At 37.5% G+C, this 23,351-nt stretch overlaps 1 protein-coding gene across 1 annotated transcript in view; it reads right to left on the reverse strand.

Moving 5' to 3' along the window:
* The window catches only part of LOC139725236 (ras-related protein Rab-27A-like), a 103,929-nt gene that overhangs the window by 36,586 nt on the left and 43,992 nt on the right, over window positions 1–23,351 (reverse strand). Inside the window, exon 2 of the mRNA XM_071636331.1 lies at window positions 13,431–13,513. Coding sequence (XP_071492432.1) covers window positions 13,431–13,513 — 83 coding nt within the window. The remainder of the gene's footprint in view (window positions 1–13,430; window positions 13,514–23,351) is intronic.

Consider the following 23,351-nt stretch of genomic DNA (forward strand, 5'->3'; position numbering starts at 1 on the left):
TGTTTTGATACACATGAAAAAGTCAATTTCGTGGGAATCACACAGACCTGTGTGCAACCTTCACATACTACATAAACCACATCAAACCAATCATGGTGTTGTGTTGACACACAGAACAACAGATGCAGTTTCCTGTGGCATGAAGGCAAGTCAGGAGTCTGAAATTTGAAGACTACACATGACCTGAAACACAATGTAATGTAATGTAATACCCTCTCTCCTACATATAAGGCCAAAAAAAAAAAATTGTTGCATTGGCGTAACATGAGATTTTCAAATAGGGTCGGTCGGGCATATTTTTTTTTTTTTTTTTTTGCTACCTGCATTATACGTGTAAAACTCGTGCTCAGCTTAGTAAACAGTTACAACTGCTGCACCGAATGTGCTGTGTTCATCTATTCTACAAATCATTTATGAGGCCGATATTACTGGAATTATACCCCTTCACAGAATTTAAAGATGTTGAAATCCCTATCCTGAATGTTTTCACTTCATATTTTACTATTTTGACTTAGATAAGATAGATGCAAATTGACCCATATGTACGATCTTTTCATCGCACACGGCGATCTCTATTACAGTCCCACATATACAGATTCGTGTAAGTTTTCCACACAAGAAACCTATGGCAAAACTGTGCACAATACATCGCAGTCTGAATGCTACGTGTACACTGAATAAATCTTGTTAGAGTACGTGTCCGTGTTGGAAACAGATGACGTACTGATCAAGGAAGGCTTATGCGAGGCGCTAGATCTCTCCCTCGTACATCCGATATCCCCAGAGCCGTTTCCACTTCCGGGTTTGTGCGATCGATCGCAATCAACAAGATATTTGATATTGATAGCAAAAAAAAATAACAAAAAAACATGGGGTCGGCGGAATTTTTAGGGTCGGGCGGGTTACGCCAATGCAACAATTTTTTTTTTTTGGCCTAACTGCAAGGGGCACTGAGAAGCAGATTTGTACTGCATGTATGTTTCATGGACATAGATATTAACGAGATACAGAGCTAAAATATGATCTCCGATCTTTATCACACTAAATCCTCTAGAATTCATAAATATGTGGGGGGGGGGGAAGGGTGAGAAGTCGGGTATCCTGAAAAACAATAGAACCAGTCATAATCATACTGTAAAACAAGGAAAGTTCATGTGCATTTTGATTTTGTGAATTTCGTGAGAGCCAAGATTTGCAAAATTAAAATGCACTTGAAAGTTCTCGTCTACACTATACACATTGAATGTTAGAGGCAACTCCCGAAAATTTCATGCCGGGAAAAAGGCCGTCGGCTCCAATTCGCAAACATTTCTCGCCGCAAAAATATCATGTTTTACAGTCCCCTTAGAGAGGGCATCTGTGATTGATTACCTGTGGATTTCCAATCATGAAGTACTCTCTCTCTCTCTCTCTCTCTCTCTCAGAGTTTACAACCGAAAAAGAAAGAAAAAGAGAAAAAAGAATGCTAAATACTGTAATAGCTGTTATTTTCAAATACAGATATTTACGATAATCATTAGGTCACGGAATCACTTCTTCACAAAAAAAAAGTATTACGGTGAGTCAGTCACAAATTAGAGTCACAGCTAGTTACACAGAGTAAATTCAAGGTTTGATTTCCAATAGCTAATGGCTCCTGTAAATGTCCATCAAGGGTAACCATCCGCTCTACCATGGACAGAAAAATATATCCCACTTTATGGTACCGGCATGGATGCCAGGGGTAAAGGACATACATTTGTGCCTGATGAGCAAACAAAGGTAACAAAGAAATGACTGAAAAACATCAGTCAAGCAAAGCGCAGTTAATTCTGATCCAATCCTGCCGCAGTTATTTTGGCAAGGTGCTTTGTTTACACGGCATTTAGAAGTATTGTTATGACATGCAGATTGTGACAATTACGTAGTTCCATGGTTCATTTTCAGCAATTGATTGACCTACACTGTAGACAAGGCAGAACTACAAGTTGTAGCAACAACAGACCCATATTGCATACCGGTATATTTTTGTGTACCAAACTCGCACATCAAAGTATGTAATAGAAATGCCTTTGATGTGTTCACACTGAAAGTATACATGTGTTTGGTCCTCAATTATAAATATTCTGGTTTATCAAAGCGCACTTCAGTTCATGTCAGAAGATCGACTACAGCATGTTAGCTCAAGACTAACTTTCATGCAGGTTTGAAGGCTCCCTCCATAACTGGCATGGAGTGTCCTCGCCTGACTTTCATACTTGGCAGACCAAATCTTCCTGCATGCCAAGCCACAGTGCATCCTGTGATAGATACGCAGTGAGTGCTTCATGGATGTTAGCCATCAGTTTCTGTCATATCTCTGATCGGCTGTTTTTAAAGGGTGTCACGCATTACAGAGAGATCACAGAGAGGATCGATGCAACAATGACGGTTGCGGCGGCGCAACAATGCGTCCTCCGATCCATAGCACATGTTCTCCAAACCGTGAACTTCATGCATGACTTGGTGCGATGGTGTGTGATGTGGTAAGCTGAAAAGTTTGTTGTTTTCAGGTGGATTGTCATGTGCATTGCAGGGATGAACGAGGTATAACAATGCGGAGAATCATGTGACTCAAGCTGCTAAATACCACCTCACCCCAGGGAATTTTACACATCACTTACCTCATTCCAATCCTTTTTTATCCACTGCTGCTGGTATGAAGTCACTAACTTATTTACATTTAGTATGTTTGAAATTACAAGAGTGAAGTTCATAATTTCAGATGTAAAAGCAAGGACACTCATTGCATATTTGCTGCAGAAGGCAGGAAAAAACCCAAAATAAAACATATGGATATTATACAAATATCAACTACTTCGAGGGGCATGGTTAAAACTATTTGCCCAGAGGTGACTTCTCAACAGTGCTATGCCCCCAGAAGTCGAGGGGCATAGCGCTGTTGAGAAATCACCGGGCACAATATATATCGAAGCACAGCACTTATGAGCACTGTTGAGAAATCACCATGCACAATTCAGGATGAGCAACAATGCACAATCTATAAATCTATACATGGGTAAGATATGCTAAAATGCACATCTTGACAACAACAAAAAAAAACCCACAAAAAAAAAACAAAAAAACAAAAAAAACCCCACAAGATGACTGCTTGCCAGTATAGCAAAAACTATTTACTGCACCTTAGACCAATCAAAATTGAGGATTCATCAAATGATATTTTTATAAATGTATAGATTTGCAGGGAAATATTAAAGCACATATTTTAGGAGTGATAAGCCTTTCTGGACATACATCAAAGTTAACTCATTCCCCCCTCCCACACACACACACACTCAACTGTTAAGATGTGGCATAAATATCACCACTACCTGATGACTTTTCAAGACAAAGTACTAGGACCTGATATCTAAATGAAGATAGAATGAATTAAAGGACATTCATCTCTGCAACATAACAGGTGAATTTTATTCCCGTCAAGCAACTTTACAGCATGCGAGCAAGCTCACTGTTTATGTCAAAAGTCATAAGTGGTAAAGAGATGAATCTCACCAGTATATCTACTGGAAGGGAGCAACATTCACATATCAAACATTCACTCTACCTAAACTTGTGAATGTTTGTTTCTTAAGGTGTCAAGAACCATTTCACATACACTTGCAATGTATATATATATGTGTAGTCAGTATATACAGCATTTATATACATATGTTTATATAATATTGTTGTGAAACAAATGACAGTATAACATGTGCTTGCATTAATTAGCAAAATAAAGAGTATAAGAAAGCAAAGAATCTTCATAATAGTACAAGTCAAGAAGTAAAACTCATGTTCTTTCACAGGTACACTATATGCACATTTGGATCAGAAAAGGCCATTTTGCTTGATGCCACCTTCAGGTGGTTGTATTAGAGGTTGACTGCTGAGCTGTTTCTGAGCCACAACACTTTGCAATTCACGAATGACAGGTTATCGAACCGAAAGCTGGTGGTTCAGGTCTGGCTTTATGACATACACTATGTAGTAACAATTCCCTACCACATCATGCTGCGTGTGTGAACAGTACGTAGCACAGGAGTCAATTTTGTGCAGAAGCGAATCTTGAATTGCTTAAAAGCAGGTCAGCATGAACCCGCGGTGATTGCCAACTGGTTTCCATTGTGCTGCCCACTGCGACGTGCCATGGCATTTCAATTATAAGGTAGAAATGCAAGAATGAGTTACTTTGAACACTTAAATACAAAACAGAAATAAACAAAAGCCCCCACCATTGCCCTTGGCTGTTAATATGGCACACCATGACCGGATCACGAATGCCCCCATTTCATAAGGCAGACGCCTCCATTGCAGGCTGGTCACTACCGACGATGCAACAGTGCACAACAATACAGTGTATCTACATCCCCCCATCGCCCATTCAACTGTCAAAGCTGGACCTTACAGCGGTTTGCTTGCAGAGTAGGCGGTGAACAAGAGAAGATATACTGAAAGGTAAAAAAGCAAGACAAATTGTGGCATGCCCACACAAATAGATATCCATCCCTTCTAGGGCATTATGGGTAATCTAATTTAAGTGATACTGCATATCAATGAAAGACACACTGAGTCCTTGGCAAAACCTCTTCCATTTCATTCATCGCAGAGGGCAGTGACCGCGTGTCCAAGCCAACTGCACATGTCTATTTCTGCAGAATATCTTGCCAAGTGAACAGCGAGTGTGCATAAATTCATGTTCCAAATCCAAGCCATGGCAAGCTTATCAATAAGCTCGACAGCTTAATGGTGAGAATGATTGAAGGCATCAATTATTAAAGAACAACTATTCGGACAGAGTGCATCCAGACCAGTTTTTTTTTAAGCAAGAGAGAGAGAGAGAGAGAGAAAGAGAGAAAAAAAAAACATGCCTCGGTTCTTGCATTTTGCTAGCAGCTAACCAAATACAACATGGTTTCATCACATTCTTGGCTAGGCAGACATGGAAATGTAATCAACAATGTACTAGTTTTCCTGATAAAGTTGCAGAAATTGGAGCTGAAAAATTACAGAATGAAGGTTTTCTAAAAACAACAAAAACAAAATGTGGAATTTGATATTTACTCAGATCTCAAAGGTTTGAAATCTAAACTATCTCCTGCCTAAATGCATGGGACTAAAAATTCTGTCAAATTTACACAATTTTTTTTTCTCATTTCAATAAAGCACATTACTATGACATAGGATTTACGCTTTTGTTAACATATGTGATCTCCTACATACCTACCGCATCTGAAATTAAATTTTCTGATGTCTGTGGTTATCTTGTGGTCTACTTTTTTGCTGTTTCTGTGGGAGTTGTTTTTTTTTTCCTTTTAGGTAGAAACTAGGTGAGACAAGCACTCATCAATAAGGATCTTGTGTTAGACTTTAAACGACACTTTTATTTTTCAATACACTTGATCTATTTTTGGTAACTTCATCTGGATTTCTCAGTGCCTGCATACAGGTAATGAACCATCACACCAATACCCTGGGAACCAAAGGAAAAATGTAATCAATATTCATTTACTTCTCATGTAGAACTGAATCATTTGCACAAAAGAAAAAAAAATATGTATGATGATCCATTCTCTCACACACAATGGCGATATCACCAAGGGGATTGATCAATTGTGAATCATCTAATCAGTTTTTACCTGGCTACTGATTGTAATATATGAATTACAAACTGCCAAAAACAAAAAGGGGAAAATGTGAAAGCATTATAACTTTTAGCTCTGGTTGCCATTTTTCTACAAGAGATGTTCTGGTTTGTCAAATTAGGTCAATGATTTTTTCACATGTACCAATTCAACATCATTTCTAGTTCTTTCAAAATTCCACCTTAATTTTCAAAATCTAAACTAACAGTCACTAAAAATTTGATGTGATTGTCTGTTCCTTTTTTTTTTAAAATTCAGAGCGTATATTTTCCTGTTATAGTTACGGAATCCATATTCAGCGAAAACACTAGTATGGCCAGGGAGAGAATAAGAAATATCTAAAATACATTGCTGTTACAAAGCAGCGTCAAACTTGAAAAAATGAGATAAATAAGATGTAAAAAAAAAAGAAAGAAAGAAAGGAAGAAGACGTCGCTTCCTTGACAAATGCCTATTTCATCAATAAACATGCAGTATGCAATTTGATAAGAAGTGATATATGACTGCTTGACAGACAGATATATGAACGGCCTGCCCAGCCATCCGCGAGGACGAAAGCAGAAACTGCATACGCCCTGAAGCAAAACGTATATCTCCAAACGGAGCTGTTGTATGCTGAAAGAGAAGGTACAGTGGGCCCCGCTTAATCAGGAGGGATTAGGAAACAATATTTTCTAACATTAAAGTAGGGCTCAATATGAAACCCAGTATGTGGGCATTACAGTAAACCGTGCGTAATTATCATACTGATTAATATCCATGGCAACATGCATGCAAGCTCTACCGCACCCACAGACAAAATGGAATAAAAAAAAAACATGTTACAGCAGCATCATAATATGAGCTAATCACTAGAACAAACCTTAATCATCTGTTCTAAAAAATAACCCTCTTAAGAGTTTAAATTATATATTTGTCAAGTGACAATATCTATGCCCCTGCCTATGCCAAGTAGTGACTTAGGCAGCACTGTTAATTTCAAACGTGTTTTTGTTACACAGTTCAAATGAACAACAATTGCAGTTAAACACTTGACTGTGATCACATTATTTTACACACATTATGTGCATATCTACACAGGTTTTATGCTTTATAAATTGATATTTTTATTGATATCATCATGTGCCGGTGAACTGCATCCAACTGCCCGACAGCAAATATGTTAAAACTGTGAATCTATCTGGGATTGGTGGGAAAGTGGGTCCAGATTATTAGGAAGGCACTGTACTGACCACACTGAGGTCAGTCTTTCTGCAGAGGTGTTATCTGTCTCCTCCTATCTTTCCCTTTCAGAGCTCTAAAAAAAAGTCACAAGAGACAGTATAACTCAGTCCCACAATGCACCCCTGTCATGTTTAGTTCAGTCAGCACTACAATTAGACTGTAACACTAACAATTTCAATTTGCTCCTTTAAAGTGGAAGTCCACTCTCGTCATGGCTAAATTATATTAATGGCAATGAGAGATGTCTGCGTCTAAACATGTCATTTCTTTCTTCCACACACAAGGAAGAAAAAAAAAGCTTTAATTATTTCAAATCAGTGATGAAACTTGAAGCATGGACATTTACAAAGCTTGTCATACATATTACTTTAATGATGTATACAACACATGGATATAATCTACATAATTATACTGACACATTGAAGGGGGCAGTATAATATGATGTGCATATATGAAGCTTCCAACCCCCTCTCCTTACATAAAAGAAAACACTGTTCTTAAAATCTGTTTGCTTTTTTTTTTCTCAGATGAGCTGTCATGTAATACCACATAACCAGAGACAACAAAAATAGAAGAGAAAAGAAATCAACAAACCCCTTTACCACCAACACCTCAGACAGGATTCAAAGAGTTGGAAGTACTGACTGATATAAGATTCCGCATGGACGGGGAAGCAACACACCTGGCTAGACCAACAGAGAAACAGAATGGGGTAAGGGAAGTGCAAGGTGTCAGCTGAAATGAAGAAAAATAGCTTAGACAAGCTGCCTTGAGAGAGCTTTTACTGTAATCCGAGTATGGCAGCAGCCATTATGTTTAAAGGTAAAACATATTTTCCGTATGACTGCAGAAACTGTCAATGAAATGTGTGAAATAATGCTGTGATAACAAGATTTTAGTTGGGTAACGACAAAAATGAAAAATATTACCCAAGAAGGCACAACGGAAGTTTTGCAGTCTCAGAGCACTCCCGATCGTGGTCACTATGTGATGTTTCTCCATCGATTACATCAATTACAATATATTGAGCAAGAGCAGTATCCACCGTGCCAGAGTAAATCACATTTGCAGCTTGTTACCTGCGTGCGGTTCAATACTACTGCTGGAGCATAATACAATCATAATGTACAATTCTATCTAACCCACTATTGAGTGGGGAAAGCTCTTAAAGAAATAACAGTTGTATGCTTATGATTACAATTTTTTATTTTTCTTGAACACAAAATGCTCCAAAACACGACATCATCCTGGCAATTCACGTCAGCAAGACACATTTCTTGGTAGAGCCTTTCGAAACGTTGCAAGCAAATTCCACATGGAAGAAGAAGAATTTTGAGCCCTTCTGAGAACTAAGTCTCAGCTTTAATCAAAATCTCTAGATAGAGTGAAAGGCATACTTAAACACTGTCTCGAATGCACATCAACCAATCACATTCATGCCCAAACCACTGCTATTCTTCATCATCTACTTTAGACAGAACTAGGCCAAAAAGGACAAAATTGGAGATTGTGGTGGGGGTGGGGGGGGGGGGGTATAGTGGGGAGCGGAGACACACACACAGCTGGAGACAGGATGACTGTCCAACTGTAATTGCAGTTCACTGTCAGAGATAATATGGGAGTCTTTCTTCAGTATCTTGTTTGGCAGAAACATTTTGGAATACAGCTTTTTTCCCCCTTTATTTAAAATACAAACCAGCTAAAACAAAAGTTTCTGCTGGAAGAGTTATGTAAAGAATTGATTTCAAATGACTGCACCTGCCACAAATCTTCATATCCTCCAATTTATCTGCCGCTTCTCAATCCAAAGTAAAAAACCACAACATTTCACAAATGTCGGGTATTGAATTCTCATGTCTAATATTGACTCCTTTGTCGGCTGCAGATTTCCGTTCAGGTGGTGCTTGCATGCCATAAAAAGAAAGTTGAAGACACAAAGGGCAGAACGATGAAGAAAATTTATCTCAATGGTTGTCTTTGCTACTGTTAGCACATGATGAAAACAAAAAAAAAATCAGTGTTATTTGAAATTTGTTTTTCTGCCGTGCACAGTAATTTTAAGCAGCAACTGTATGATACATACAAAGATAATCGGCAAATGATGAATCAACAAAGCATATTCTCCATTTTGAAACAAAATATTTTGATGAGCTATGTTCCTAATTCAGAGCTTCCAGGATCCTATCTGTATAAGAAAGGAAGATAAATATTACACCTATATGGATTTGATTTTTAGGTATCTTTTATTATTATTATTATTATTATTATTATTATTATTATTATTATTATTATTATTATTATTATTATTAAACAATTTATTATCATTATTATTACTATTATCATTATCATTAATATCATTATTATTATTATCATTATTATCATTATCATCATCATCATCATCATCATCATCATCATCATCATCATCATCATCATCATCATCATTATTTATTAAGCATTTCAGACATGTGTACATACACAAATATTCCAAGCATGTTAGCATATCCACAGTCTACACTATCTATTGTCTACACTATAAGCCCACCCACAGAATTGAAAACTCATCAATGTACGTCATCAGAGGAGACTGCACACTGAGAGGACTGCCTTGAGATTCTTACCATGTGTACTGAGATGACTAGGAATGTGATAGCAAATACTTGACTTCTGAAAAATGCTCAGGTTGTGAAGGTAAATATACGTCACAGGAAAACTCTTATAGACTAAAATACTCTTCCCTAGGCTTGGTCAGACAGACAACAGGTCGAAAAGTTTGGCAGGGGTGGGAAAACATCCCAAGTTTGAGAGAGAAGATTTGCGAATAGTTTTGCAGAAGTTTCGTGGTAAGTTTGTAGTCACACTGGCAAAACTTCTCGATCTTTTGCAAGTGAGATCACGGCTATTGAGTTAATGCAGCAAGTCATTGAAAGTTCTGAAATCTACTAAATCTAATGTGCAGTTATTGAAATTTATACAAACAGGTGTTTCAATGCGAAGCCCTAGGAGTAGGCAAAACAAATTCCTCTATGCCTGTTAAATATTTAACAGTAAAGCATTTGAATAATCACAACTAAGTAATCACATTTGAGTGTTTTTGAATTGTCATTGCCGTTTCCATGAATTTCTAATCCTTGCACAAGGTCAACTTTAAAAAGAAAAAGCAGCAGTATTGATTGATCTAAACACTATAGGTAGCCTACCATTGTATCATATAAACAGGTTTTTATGTGTTTTCAAAAGCAAGTAGGTGTTAACTTCATCAATGTTTGTACAGTTTAGCACTCTTCTATTAGTACCGAATGACATACAAACCTTCAAAAGATATGATACTTGGCAACATTTGACATCCCTTTATGCTGAAATAGCATGCCTACTTTTTTTTTGAAGAAAAAAAAAATCAGCTGGGATATCTTGGTCTCTAATCACAAGGAACCCAAACTTGTTATGCATTTCGAGCTCAGTGCTGCCTGGATGGCATAATTAGAGGTTTTATGACCTTCTGGTTCCATTAGGTGTCAGATAACAGAGCTGCAGATAGTCCATCTTTTTGTTTTTTCATGTCACCTGACTCACGTATTACAGGATACATTACACAAAGTACTAATACCACAGCAACAGCCTTTGACGGAAGCATGAAGTCATACTGGGAACTGCAACAACAGCGGGTTTCTGTTGTGTGCAGTCTGTGAAGTTACAGCTGTTTGTATCTTCTGTGTTAAACAGTGTATATACAAATCTTTAATTTCTTACCTTACTGGTATCTAATGAATGTAAGTACCCTCTTACGAGTTGCAATATATTGCTCAATTTTGAGAAGACATGCACATGAGAGTGATGAAAATATGGAATTATGTTTGGAGTTGTAATAGACAAAACCAAGAAAACTGTGATAAATTTTATGAAGAGCAAAGTGTATATCAGTGATTCATCCAGTGGGTGCAAAAAAAAATATCTCACTAAAATGTTGCCATGGTGACAGTTATGCCTCCATCATATCATATCATATCATTCTCCCAATAGGTCTACTATACAAATTGCCAACTTGACTTGACAATTTCACCATGATTGGCAAATAATCAATATGACAACGATATAATTACAGCACTTACAGAACCAGCGTTATCTGGTAATCATACATCAATTTTCATGATAATACTTAGTGCTGCTTTCAAAATATGGAAAAAGGGTAAAATTTTGGCATATTCACTTGATCTTTGACCCCATGGTACATAATCATTGTGAAGTATTAAATGTACATACATGCCAACTTTATTTAAACTGTCAGTAGGCCTATGTATATTCAGTCATTTCCAGGGTATGGAGAAGATATGATTTCCGCCCCAAGAAGTGTAATTCTAGCAGTTTGAGGTGACATTTGACCCTTAACCTTTGACCTCATGACCAAAAAAAGTCCAAAGAGAATCAATGCCAGGCAATACAACCATATATGTACTAAGTTTCATGATGATCCCTTGAGCCATTTCTGAGATATGGAGGAAAAGAGGGAAATTGTGGCATTTTTACTTGACCTTTGACCTTATGCCCAAAACTATCCCTAGACATCTGTAGCAATTCTTTATCCGGCAATACATGTATACACTAAATCTCATGAAAATACATTCAAGAATTGCAGGGATATAGAGAGAAATAATGAAATTTTAGTATTTGACCTTGACCTATAGCCTCTGACCTTGAATGTGTTACCAGGTACAGCTTCGTCCACTCATACACACGTGTACATATGGCAGGTTTCATTTAGATACCTCAAACAGTTCTGAAGTTATGTTGTCCACAAAATTGATTACGGACGGATGGACAATCCAAAAACATAATGCCTCTGGCGACACTTCGTTGCCGAGTAAAAATGGAAGAAGGATGGGGGGGGGGGGGTGAGAAGGAGCTGTCAGCTTCAGAGTTGGTCACTTTATTGCAATGGGATTTGGGATTTGGGATTTGGGATTTGGGATTTGGGATTTGGGATTTGGATCACCCTGGGATTGATGACAGGCTGGGACCATGTCTTCTGACATGGTACTGTATGGGTCACTCTTTGTGTCCACACTAACAAAAGCATCATTTTGGGGGGCCTTTAATTGCCTAGTTGTGAGTGTATCTCAAAGCTAAATTTCTTTTTATGATTGTCTCCATAATTTTGTTGTGTTTGTTTTTATTTTTACATTTATAAGCAAAAGAATACTACTTACAATGTAAATCAAAAACTAACAATGTGTCAGTTTGTGAATTTGGCAAAAATGAACACATAGGAAAGTGCTGAGTATGGAGACCACTGTCGCGTATTTGGATTTGGGCCTGCAATGGTCACTTCAGATGTCCAGCAATGTTATTTATTCATTCTTCCTTGTTTTTTGCATCAGTCACACAAAATTTCCACTCTGCTCATCCCATAGAGAAATAAATCACAGAAGACTCTGGATAGAATTAATCAGTGCCTATTCCCAGGATAAGATTTTGGCTCCAGACAATGTTCAGTTGATCTTGTCACATAATATCAATAATTATCATCAGGTGAAATCTTTCTAATTCTTTAGTGATTTCTGTTTTTACTTACATACGAAGGAAAAAAGCATAAGGTGAAAATAAAAAGTGTAAGTAACAGTAATCAGTTGCGAGTTGCTCAGAACCACATGTTGATTTTAATTTTTGCATAAGATTGATACAAAAACCACTACTTCTTCTGCAGAATTAAAGTAAGTATCCAAAAAGCAAAGTGTCAGTGTGGTGTTTACATTAAGAAAATGCTTCATTTGGACAGTTCTCTGTTCAAAATTGAGTAAGACACAAGTTATACTGAGCTGTGTAATTTGAAAATCCCTCTAAAAACAAAAGACACCTCTAGATGTGCATTGAGCCACAGGATCTGTGATATTAGTCTCACTGGAGATGACGTAGTAGGTATATAAGATCATGGGGTCATGATGCAAAGTCTGTGATGTCATACCAGATGAGGATGATGATGACGATGATGATAATGATGATAATGGTAAAGTAATAATGAATGACTATTCAACTCATTCTAAATCAGTCTATATTGATGTATCTACAGTGAAACTAAAATCACAACTCGCATAAAAGTTTTCTGCTTTGTTACACATTGCTTGTTTGTTGTATACTGTCCCTGTTTGTATCATTTTCCATTTTCACTTCTAAGTGCTTTGAGCACTTTTGTGGATACAGCATATATAGATAATCATCATTATTATTATCATTATTATTATTAGTGAGCAATCCTAATATCTGACACATTTGACTATTGAAAAAGAATTACCAATACTGAAATTATCAGGGGCGGATCCAGGAATTCCCGGGGGGAGGGGGGGGGGGGGTTCAAAAAATATTTCTGGTGCTACTTCTGAGTTTCATTTCATTTTTTTTTCTTTATATTGCTTTTGGTTTAACAAAAGATAAAGGGGGGTGGGCATGCCCGCAGCACCCCTCTCTGGATCAGCCACTGATCATATCTAACACTTTCAGGTTAACATGTTACATTTCTGTATAGTCTCCACAGAAGAGTGTCCAGGAATAACTCACCTTTCTTGACCTGCTGTGTCCCATAATTGCAGATGTACTCTCTGTCCTCTTGTGGTAGGATCTGCTCCCTTTGGTCTGTGCGTCTGGAAGAGCAAAAAAGAAAAACAAAAAGAAGCAGAGAAAGACACCATAAAAGACAGTAATACTGACAATACCCAAAGGTTGTTAGCTTATGGAATGGCCACATGTACATTCCCTGGAGCAATCAAATAATGTGAAAGTAATAGAGATATTAGAAGTGATGGATTGTCAGGTAATGATTAGTGTCAGGAGCCACCAAGCTCATGTGTAAATGGCCTGGAGTTGTCAAAAGATGAGCACATGATCAAAGGAGTACGATGTGATGGATCAGTCCCAATCAATCAAGATGATCACCAGCCAATGAGTAATGGACACTTTGTCAAGAGAACATTAAATTAATGGATGTTTAATGGAAAGTATGAGTGCTTGCCAACAGTGAGGGGGAGGCGTGCAAACAGGACAAGCTTGTATTCATATATTCCAAGAGCTTCTTCCAATCCCTGAGAAGACCCCACCTACCACCGCCCCCCCCCCCCCCCCCAAGCCTCCATCACGGCAAATCTACGTATGTGTTGTGATTGCCTGGCCAGTGTTACATGACACATTTATTCTGGTGTTAACAGTCATCTCACCCGCTGTCATCATAGTATAGCAACACAAGATGCCAGCATTAGTGGTATGAATAAAACATGCATTAGTGAGATGGAATCTCTGTACTTTGTAGAATCAGCTGAAAAAATGGATCCATCCACGAATAATGGCATAAGAAGTTCATTTCAAGATATCTTACTCAATGTGTTCACATCTTCTCCTGACAGAGAAAGAGCAACGTTTGCAACAACATTGTTACTCCACCTGTTAATTCAAACCCTGTCCTGTTTTCTAAACCCTTCTAGCTAACAAAGCTAATCCTACATGCAGGGATCTGAGTTTGTACATGCTTCATTTAATCTTGCAGAGATAATCTTTTGGGAATTTTTTGTTTCTTGCATGTCAGTATAAATAAAAGCTCAGGATTCCCTTTATTTTGTTTTTGTTTAAAGTATCTATACAGCACATCAGTAGTACTCTAGAGCACAGAGAGAGTACTCTGTATATGGGATCACATATTACTTCTTTCTTTTTTCTCTTTCTTTTTTGTCTAAATTTCCAGTCGGCACAATGCATGCTTTGCTAATGTCGAGCCTTTATGAGCAAAAGAAAAAAAAAACCCAGCATCATCTGTAAGATAAACTTTAGTTAATGGGATAAAAAAACAGGACAACTTCACATTGCCTTTACAAAAAAAATGTGTAACTTACAAATGCTGACTTATGTGATAAAATGTTTTACAGATTGCATTTTCCATATTATGCATGTGTGTGTATGAACACAAGTAGTTCAGATTTAGTCTATGGATTAACCCGTTGAGGACAAGTCCCGAGTATACTTGGCCAAGCATCTATGGGAAATGCGTGTTGTAGCAATATCAAACCGAGCTCAACGGGTTAAGCAAATTTTGTCAGCATAAACGTGAATTACAGAATTATCACACAAAAAAATTATCACATATCAAATACATTATTTTCTTCAGTGTTATGCACATTCATTCTTGAATATCTCATGTTGATAAAAATGGATATATTGGTCTTTGCATCTAAAACTTCAAGAAATGATTAAATGTACAGTGAACTTGCAAGATGCAAGATAGATACATTTAAAGCTTTGGTTGGAAAAAAAATGTGGAAGGAACAAACAGCAAAATAAAAAATAAAGTGGATGTCAAGACAGTGAATCCAACGACATCAATTTCTTAAAGTCTCCACAGCTGGCAGAGTAAACATGTTGCTCAATGCTACAGTCTTCCTCTTCCCCCTCCCCCCCCCCCCCCATCACCCCGAACACTGTCACAAAATGTCAACCATCTCAAAACATCTTGCAGGTTCGGGGAGTGACATTCTCGCCTTCTCGGGTGAATGCCTCACAAGCTCGCTTGTGACTCACGATGCACGAGATGCTAATCAGATGCTTCACTTTTAACCACAAAATGTGAACAAGAAGAAGAAGGAGAGAAGTCGGGCAGGCATAGCAGTTATGGCTGGCCCTTGTTTCGGCTCCTGAATGTCTGCGATTTGAAAGGAGGAGGGGGAAAAGAGAAGCACATGCAGAGAGTGAGAGGGTGGCAAGAATTAACTGGGATAAAGCTTCCAAGAAGACAGAGTGGGTATAATTCACAAGCTGGGAGGGAAGAAGCATTTTAGAGAAAACCAGGGAGGGTGAAGGACATATGTCTGAGCACATGAAAAGAAAAAATGCAGAAATGTTTGGAAAGAGGTGAAAAATATAAAACAAACATAAAGTAGTGGACTTAGAGAAAATAGAAAGATGAAAAGATGGATAGGAAGAGAGAGAGAGAGATGGAGAGAGAGAGAAAGGGATGAAGAGATACAGAGAGATAGCATGACATCAGCAGGGCCCTATTTCATAACAAGTTGCTATGGTAGCAACTCTGGCTAGAATGACAATTGCCATGGTAACAAAAAGAAACCTGCTTCCTTATTGGCGGTTGCTATGGGACATTGCCATTCTAACCAAGAGTTGCTATCCTAACATCTTCTATGAAATGGGGCCCTTGGTTCATAATGTGTGCACGAGGAGAATGGATTGGAATCCAGGCTTAATCCTACAAATGTGCATCAAAGAGGACACAACTTGTACATCCTGTGTGAACTTGATGGGCTGAAAATTGTTAAGATGCATCTGGCAGCTCAAAACCACAAAGCAGAAATCCTCCCTCATCAGCTGGTATGCACTCTTCACAAGATTTTCAGATTTTGTCTCCTTTCCATCACATTGGTTACATTCAGAAAATGATTCATAATACAAAGATAAGCTAAATTTGAGGATAAGTTATATGGGGCACCAAGTGTTGCATGATTGATTAAGCTACCAAATCAATCATTTTGTCATGAAATCGACAGCGCCACACTTGGCGCCCCATAGAACTTATCCTCGAAGTTACAGCTTATCCTCCAGGTAAGGATCACCGTTTGAATGTAACTATAGAGTAAGCTGCCTAGAATGTCAAATGAGATTCTTTCAGGTTTTCCAATACATAAATGGATACAGATTCTGAGAGTATGTACAACAATAACAGCCTGTTGATTGATTACAGCAATACTGTCCATTTGAGCCAATTCACTTTACAGTGTCGAGCAATTTGTGGGAGAAATTTATCACTGCTGCAGTATCTAGCATAAAAGAGGCAATCTTCAGGCAATGCGTCTACCAGTAACAGAATGAGTGATGACTTGTCAGTGAGGAAGGGCCCACATAGTCTGTGCCCAGCATGTACCTTAAAATTCAGATGATAAGCTTGCACAGAAAAAAATGCAAACTCCAAGGGAATGGTGTGAATTAATCTGTAAAATACCATCCTTCTCATAAAGAAATTACATCATTTACCAGATACTTGTTTGGAATGACAAAGTTATTTTAAATGCATTCGGCCTCTATACAGTATATTTTCTTTTAAAAAAAAGCTAAGATTTGAACAGACTCCTATACATACTGATCAATGCTGTGCCAAGTCAATTGATGAATATTCTGCATCAACCTATCTGAATATATAACAGTACTTCTTCTGTCAGCAAAAAATCACAACTACATTGAAGCTGAGCAAAAGTCAATGAAATTGATACTCTCTGCAAGTTCATATGAACATGTGTATTTTTGTATGATTCATTTCATATTTCACATTGGTAAATCATACAAAAGCAGTATAATTTCATGAAGAACAAAAGGACATGCACAAGAATGTAAAGCTCACACAAACAATGCATTTAACTAGGCAAAACTTCAAGAAAAGATGTAATAGAATGATATTGTAAAAAAAAAAGTTATACATACACAAATATATATGAAAAGTTTGATTGCAAAACAGGTTAAATACCATTTTTGAACAATCCAAAGTAAGTTCATCATCAGATAGAACAAAATCTGAACCTTTTCAATGGTATACCTCACTTGTTACAAAACAAGGAACATTCTTGAAGACATAATTATAAACATCCCATTTTTTAATAGGTTTAACTGAAAACATGTCGCATTGACAAGATTGCAGTTAATTCCTTTTGCGTTCATACTCTTTATATGTTTACATAAAGCAAGTGTGTGTGTGTGTGTGTGTGTGTGTGCATGTGTGTATGTGCATGTCAAACAAACAAACAAAAACATTTTGTTTTTTCAACATCTGCTTGTGGTCTCACCTCTATGTCAATACCACTTGCTACGAAGAGCAGCTGTACCCTCAGCACACGAGATACTCTTATCAGTATCTTTAAACATTTTATTGATGCATAGGAAACTTTAGACACGAAAGATGCATCAGCCTGAGGCATTTTACCAACGACAAAAAGCTAACATATTGCACATTGCACTGGTACTACCAAGACGGTTATGATTTATGGTAGCCTCAATTTCAGCATAAAAGAAGAACACTACTACAGGCTACATTGCTAAATGTATGAATTCTTGAAGTGTATATTTCATGTGTATGGCCAGTCTGCAGCTATGCTAGTAGGGTCCTTGGAATGCTACCAAACTTTTGACATTATATCTGATATAAGCTATGAAATGTTACAAACAACACCATGCACTTATTTCAATCATGAGCCCCAAATACTGTACGAGCTGAAATTTTCGCGTACAGATATTTTCGCGAATTGCTACTTGGAGGACATTTTCATGTGTTGTTAATTTCGCGGTTGCAAGGGTCTAACTCGGCGTAGTTATTTGTGCGTTAAATATTTTTGCATATTGTTATTTTTGCAGTTCAAAGGCAATTCACAAAATTCGCGAAAATAAAACCACCGCAAAAATTTCAGCTCGTACAGTATGGCATGAACCAGGTGAAGAAAAGTACTTTCATGTTACTACACCTTTTCCTTCATACATTCTTGCATTGCATGATGAATTAATCTGTTTAGACATTGATTGATTCCCATCCTGGTGTCTCTGTTCATTTTATCTTCCTCCAGTAATTAATTCTACCATGACAAAGTCAAGTACCAAAATGGAATGAGGTTTTCGGACATGCTACAATTTCATGACTTCATCATGTTATCAATCAATCAATCAAGTTATTTACACAAGGGCAAGCAGAGATGAGGGCGAGGGTGTAACAATTTCCTGTAACTTTCACATTTGAAGGCATTTACCACAAATTCTGTCATATTGTGAACAACTTTACCACCACTTATTTAAGTAGCAAAAACATTGTCACATTTGCCCTTATGTACATCTGTAAGGGTGTGTCTAGCTGATTTTAAATGAGAAGTATTTCATGATATTCTGCAGATAACATATGCCTTGATTACTATTTGGACTAAGATTATATTTGTCCCTCCTCTGGCTATAAAGTATCACTTCCCTTCCACCAAACAGTCTCATATTAGACAAACAAGTACACACACACACACACACACACACACACACACACACACAAATCACAGAAAATGTGATTTCCCTAATCTTGACTCATGTCGAACATATACCGTTTGGCAGCAATGTTCTCACAATAAAAATTGATAATGCTCACAAAAAAGAAGAAGAATACACCGAGTCTCATCAGCATCATGATGTTTTCCTGGAAAGACTTAATATCTGGCCATATTTCATTCTCTAATTATGATGCATCATCATTAAAAGCCTTATAATGTTGGGAAAACAATAGTTTGATTTTTTTGACAAATGTGAATTAGGAAGATGATAAGCTTAGAATTTATGCATAATTTTCCCTACCTCATTACAAGGGGGGAAGGGGGGGGGGGGAAGAATCAAAAGTTGAAAAAAAAAAAAAAAACCTGTAGAGGCTTGGCTGCCAAATTGGATTTACCTGCATTTTTCTTCCTTTTATGATCTTCAACTTTATATGGGTCATGTGATGATGCACCACAATTATTGAAAAATCCATCTACACAGAGGGAGTGAAATGTCAATAATGTGGCCTCATTCTCCCATACAACAAGAGAACACAGAACTCCGCAATATTTTTTTTTTAATGTAGTTATGTGCCAACAGATGCTGTACTGTGCATTTTTAATTTGTCACATAGTGACAAATACAGTTGTATGAAAAGGACAAATTACAAAACTTTGTGAAATCTTGAGGAAGGGGTATCAAGGAGGGAAAATAAAATCATAAATGGAACAGGGTAACTAAAAAAAAAACAAGTGTAAGAAACAAACATGTAACCATACCACTGAGGGAAACATAACGGGCACAGGAATAATATAAAATATCGCAATTGGCTTCAAAATATGTTTACAAATGACAACAGTACAAATGGCATTCATTTGCAATATTTTGAGAGGTTTTTATTCTAGTAGTAGTCATTCTTAAAAGAGCAATATTTCCAAAACAAATATGTGTCAAATGTTTACACTTCTAGAAGCATAACCCTCTCTGAAAAAAACCCCGAACAACAACAGCAACAACAGAAAAGCATGACAGATTCAGGGATGGAGGAGGCATAATTCAAAGTGTAGATGAATCTGGTTGGATCCGACACCGCAAAATAAATCATACATCCATCAGGCATATGAAGCCATTCAGGCTACGACCATTCAAACTTGAGTCATCTCATTTTCCATCAGGTTTTTGATCAGTAATTCATGAACAGAAAATGCCTCAGTAACCACTGGGAAGTGTGTGTAAGACATGCATCAGTTATTAGAGTAACGCTCTATCTATTAAGTGAGTCTTCAAGTAGAAGGATCTGTTTGGTTGATCACCAATGACAAATTCCAGGTAAAAGCAATTTCTTTCTGGCGTATCATTGTCGACTGCCACAAATACTAATTTGCTCTCTTGGGAAAATTGCTAGTCGATGGTGTGTACAAATAGGTCACTATCGAGAAATCTGAAATTGGAAAATTAATTTTCTTTAAACTTCCAGCATATTTCTTGAAAAAAACAGCAACATATCACTGTGATATTCAAGAAGCATAGGAGACTCCACTTGGCACATTGTTCAAGACAATGACAGTCTTATTCTTGTAACTTCTCATGACATTGACTTTGAAAAAAATGTATGCGATGGGCCAACATGCTGAGAAATTATTTTCTACTTTCAGACAGAAATGTTGCAAATTAGATTTTGATGACACAGCCCACCTGAGCTGTCAGCCTCACTTGAGTTTCGTCGTACTGTCCTCCTAAATGAGTTACTCTTTGGGAATTGGGAAGAAGTTCATGCCTTCCAATTGCTACTACATGCATGTGTCTTACATCATCTGTGCGGGCTCTCAAGAAAAGGCCATATGGAAACTCTTCTTCCTGGAACACAGCTTGCCCTGACCTTTTGATGCTCTGGACAAACAAACTTTTCCAATATTGAAAAAAAAAAGCTTTCCCCAAGAGAATCAAGTGCTTGATTGGCAATGCAAAGACACCGGCCCCCTCCTTTCCTGTCATACATAAGTTGGGGTAAACAACAGCAGGCTTGTTTCGTTCATCGTTCGCGTCCACACTGACATTTATTCCACAAACGTTATCCCCCCCCCCCCCCTCCCCCCCCCTCCCCGAAAAAAGTCAATATGAGTAGTTGAGTAGTTAACTGTCCCCTAAACTCTATACTTCTTTCCAATTTTGTCACCAAGCTCCCATGGTGAAATACAAAAATGTGGTGGAGCAGTGCTTCATGTCACTTATTAAAGTGTATCAATACCATGAAAATTATCTTGGAAGAGCACCCATGATTTTGTAAGAGGTACCCATAATGTGCTCCTCACTATTTGGCAGTTTCCTCCATAATTTACAGAAATTGATTCCATATCCTGAGCATACAGAGTTCATTTTCACGTCAAATCTGTGTTTTCCTCATATATGCATTCGCTCATCACAGCTGAACATGAATGCTGGGTGCACGCTACGGACATTGCATCTTGTCACACAACATCAAGGAATGCATCGCGCGTCTGAGCCTGCACTTGGCCAATCAGGTAAGGGTATGGTATGTAGCTACAGCTGGCCAAACCATAGCAAATATATATGCATACTTCACACATAAATGCATATAGTGGATTATGACAAGCTTGAATGATCCAGGGAATGATCCACATGAAAATATCCAACCTGTGTGATAAACGGCAATCTACAGTTTCTGTCGGCTAGTCTTAATTCAAGATGCATACACATTTAAATGCTTTGGAATATTTTTCTCATCATTATTTCTTTTTATAAAGACCTTCATATACTCATAATCTGAGACATTATTAGAACAACGTTTTTTAATGACACAAAATTAACTGTCAGGGCACTGCTACACTTCAACGTCAAATGCTTTTGTGCATTGGCTCTGTCAGACTATAGAAGCACATATTTGACAAGCACTTCAGCAGTGCATAGCAGTGTCTGTCATTAGCGGCTTTTTACGCAAGCATGTTGGCGCGTTCTGTTGCAAACTTGTGTCGAGATACATGCAGCGAGACTTTGACTGTCTAGAACTGTTGATTTTGTCTGTCTGCTTCAGCACTACTCAGTTGAAGGATTTCACCTTTTTATATTATATTTGTCTACCACCAGTATGTCTACCAACAGCATGTCTATCACCAGTCAGAAAAAATAGCTTGCCTCTAATGCCAAAACCAATGCATCATTTGTTCTCATAATATCTGGCACGTCTGTGAGAACATGTGGCTAATATGAACATACTTAAAAGAAAATTGGGTGCAATTAACAGGGAACAAAAATATTCAGATATCAGAGTCCATATTTATTGTTCTGAATACCAATGTCTTTACCATTCCCTGAACAGTGCCTGAAAAAAAGCTTAAAGATGATAAAAAGTGTACCAAATTTATCACTCATTTTTGTATTCACAATAAAAACAGCAGCCATCGTGCTTGCCTGTCAGTAACTGGCATGGAATATCTAATCACAAAGTTGATAGTTTGGGGCATAATTGTTCATGAGAGACTGATCTTTCTCTAAGCTTCATGTTTTCAGTACTGGACTGCTCCATTTTCAAGACCCTATGATGAATACAAATCATGGACCAAATTGAATGTTAACTCAAGTGAAGTACAAAGTAAATAACACCCTTGCATGTCCACGTCTTTGAATACTATGTGACTTGAATTTCAGTTTCATGCCCCCTTTTACCAGATTGCTTTTCACTACTTCAGAGCATCTGTAGCAATTGCTCGTGAAGTGCAATTAAGCATGTAGAATGGCAATGACATTGATGCACAACGGATTGTGGCCAACTGTTTGAAATTCTTGCCACTGTCGGGGTCGAAAGAACCTTTCAAAGGTACGGAAGAGGTGCATGTCATATGACTTTCCATTGAAACTAAAATGAACTCTTACACAAGCATCATAAGTACAAAAAATCTGAGGCTGGTTTTGACTTAGTAATGATTGTGCATAAAATAAAAAATTATATAGAAATGCAGTGCTTTGCCTGTATACGTGATAACTCTTCCAGATAATAAACCCACTGAAGAAGTAGGGCTGATAGCTATGTGACGCGACAGAAAACAAAAAAGCAGAGTACACTTGGATCCATACACTAACACGGCATAAAGCAGATTCAAAATGACCAAATGGACTCAAGTGACATCTTACATAATTCTAAGTTTTAATTGAAGGATTCTCTAAACAGAATCAAATGAACATGCCTTATATAGTTATTTTAAAGGGATCGTTTAGTTTTGGTTGAGACCTAATTTCAGGTTTCTAACATTTTTTGTTGAGATAATGAGAAACCTTATATCAAATATGAAAGAGCATGTAATTCCATGAGTAATTCAACGTTTATTTGATGAAAATTGGTTTTGAAATGGCTGAGATATCCAAAACAGAGCGATTCTCACAAAGTGTGGGACCCACACTTTATTACGATCGCTTTGTTTTACT

Source organism: Diadema antillarum, unplaced genomic scaffold (assembly GCF_040938485.1).
Source record: "Diadema antillarum isolate AM-2024a unplaced genomic scaffold, OU_Dant_1.0 scf00000016, whole genome shotgun sequence".
Classification (NCBI taxonomy): domain Eukaryota; kingdom Metazoa; phylum Echinodermata; class Echinoidea; order Diadematoida; family Diadematidae; genus Diadema; species Diadema antillarum.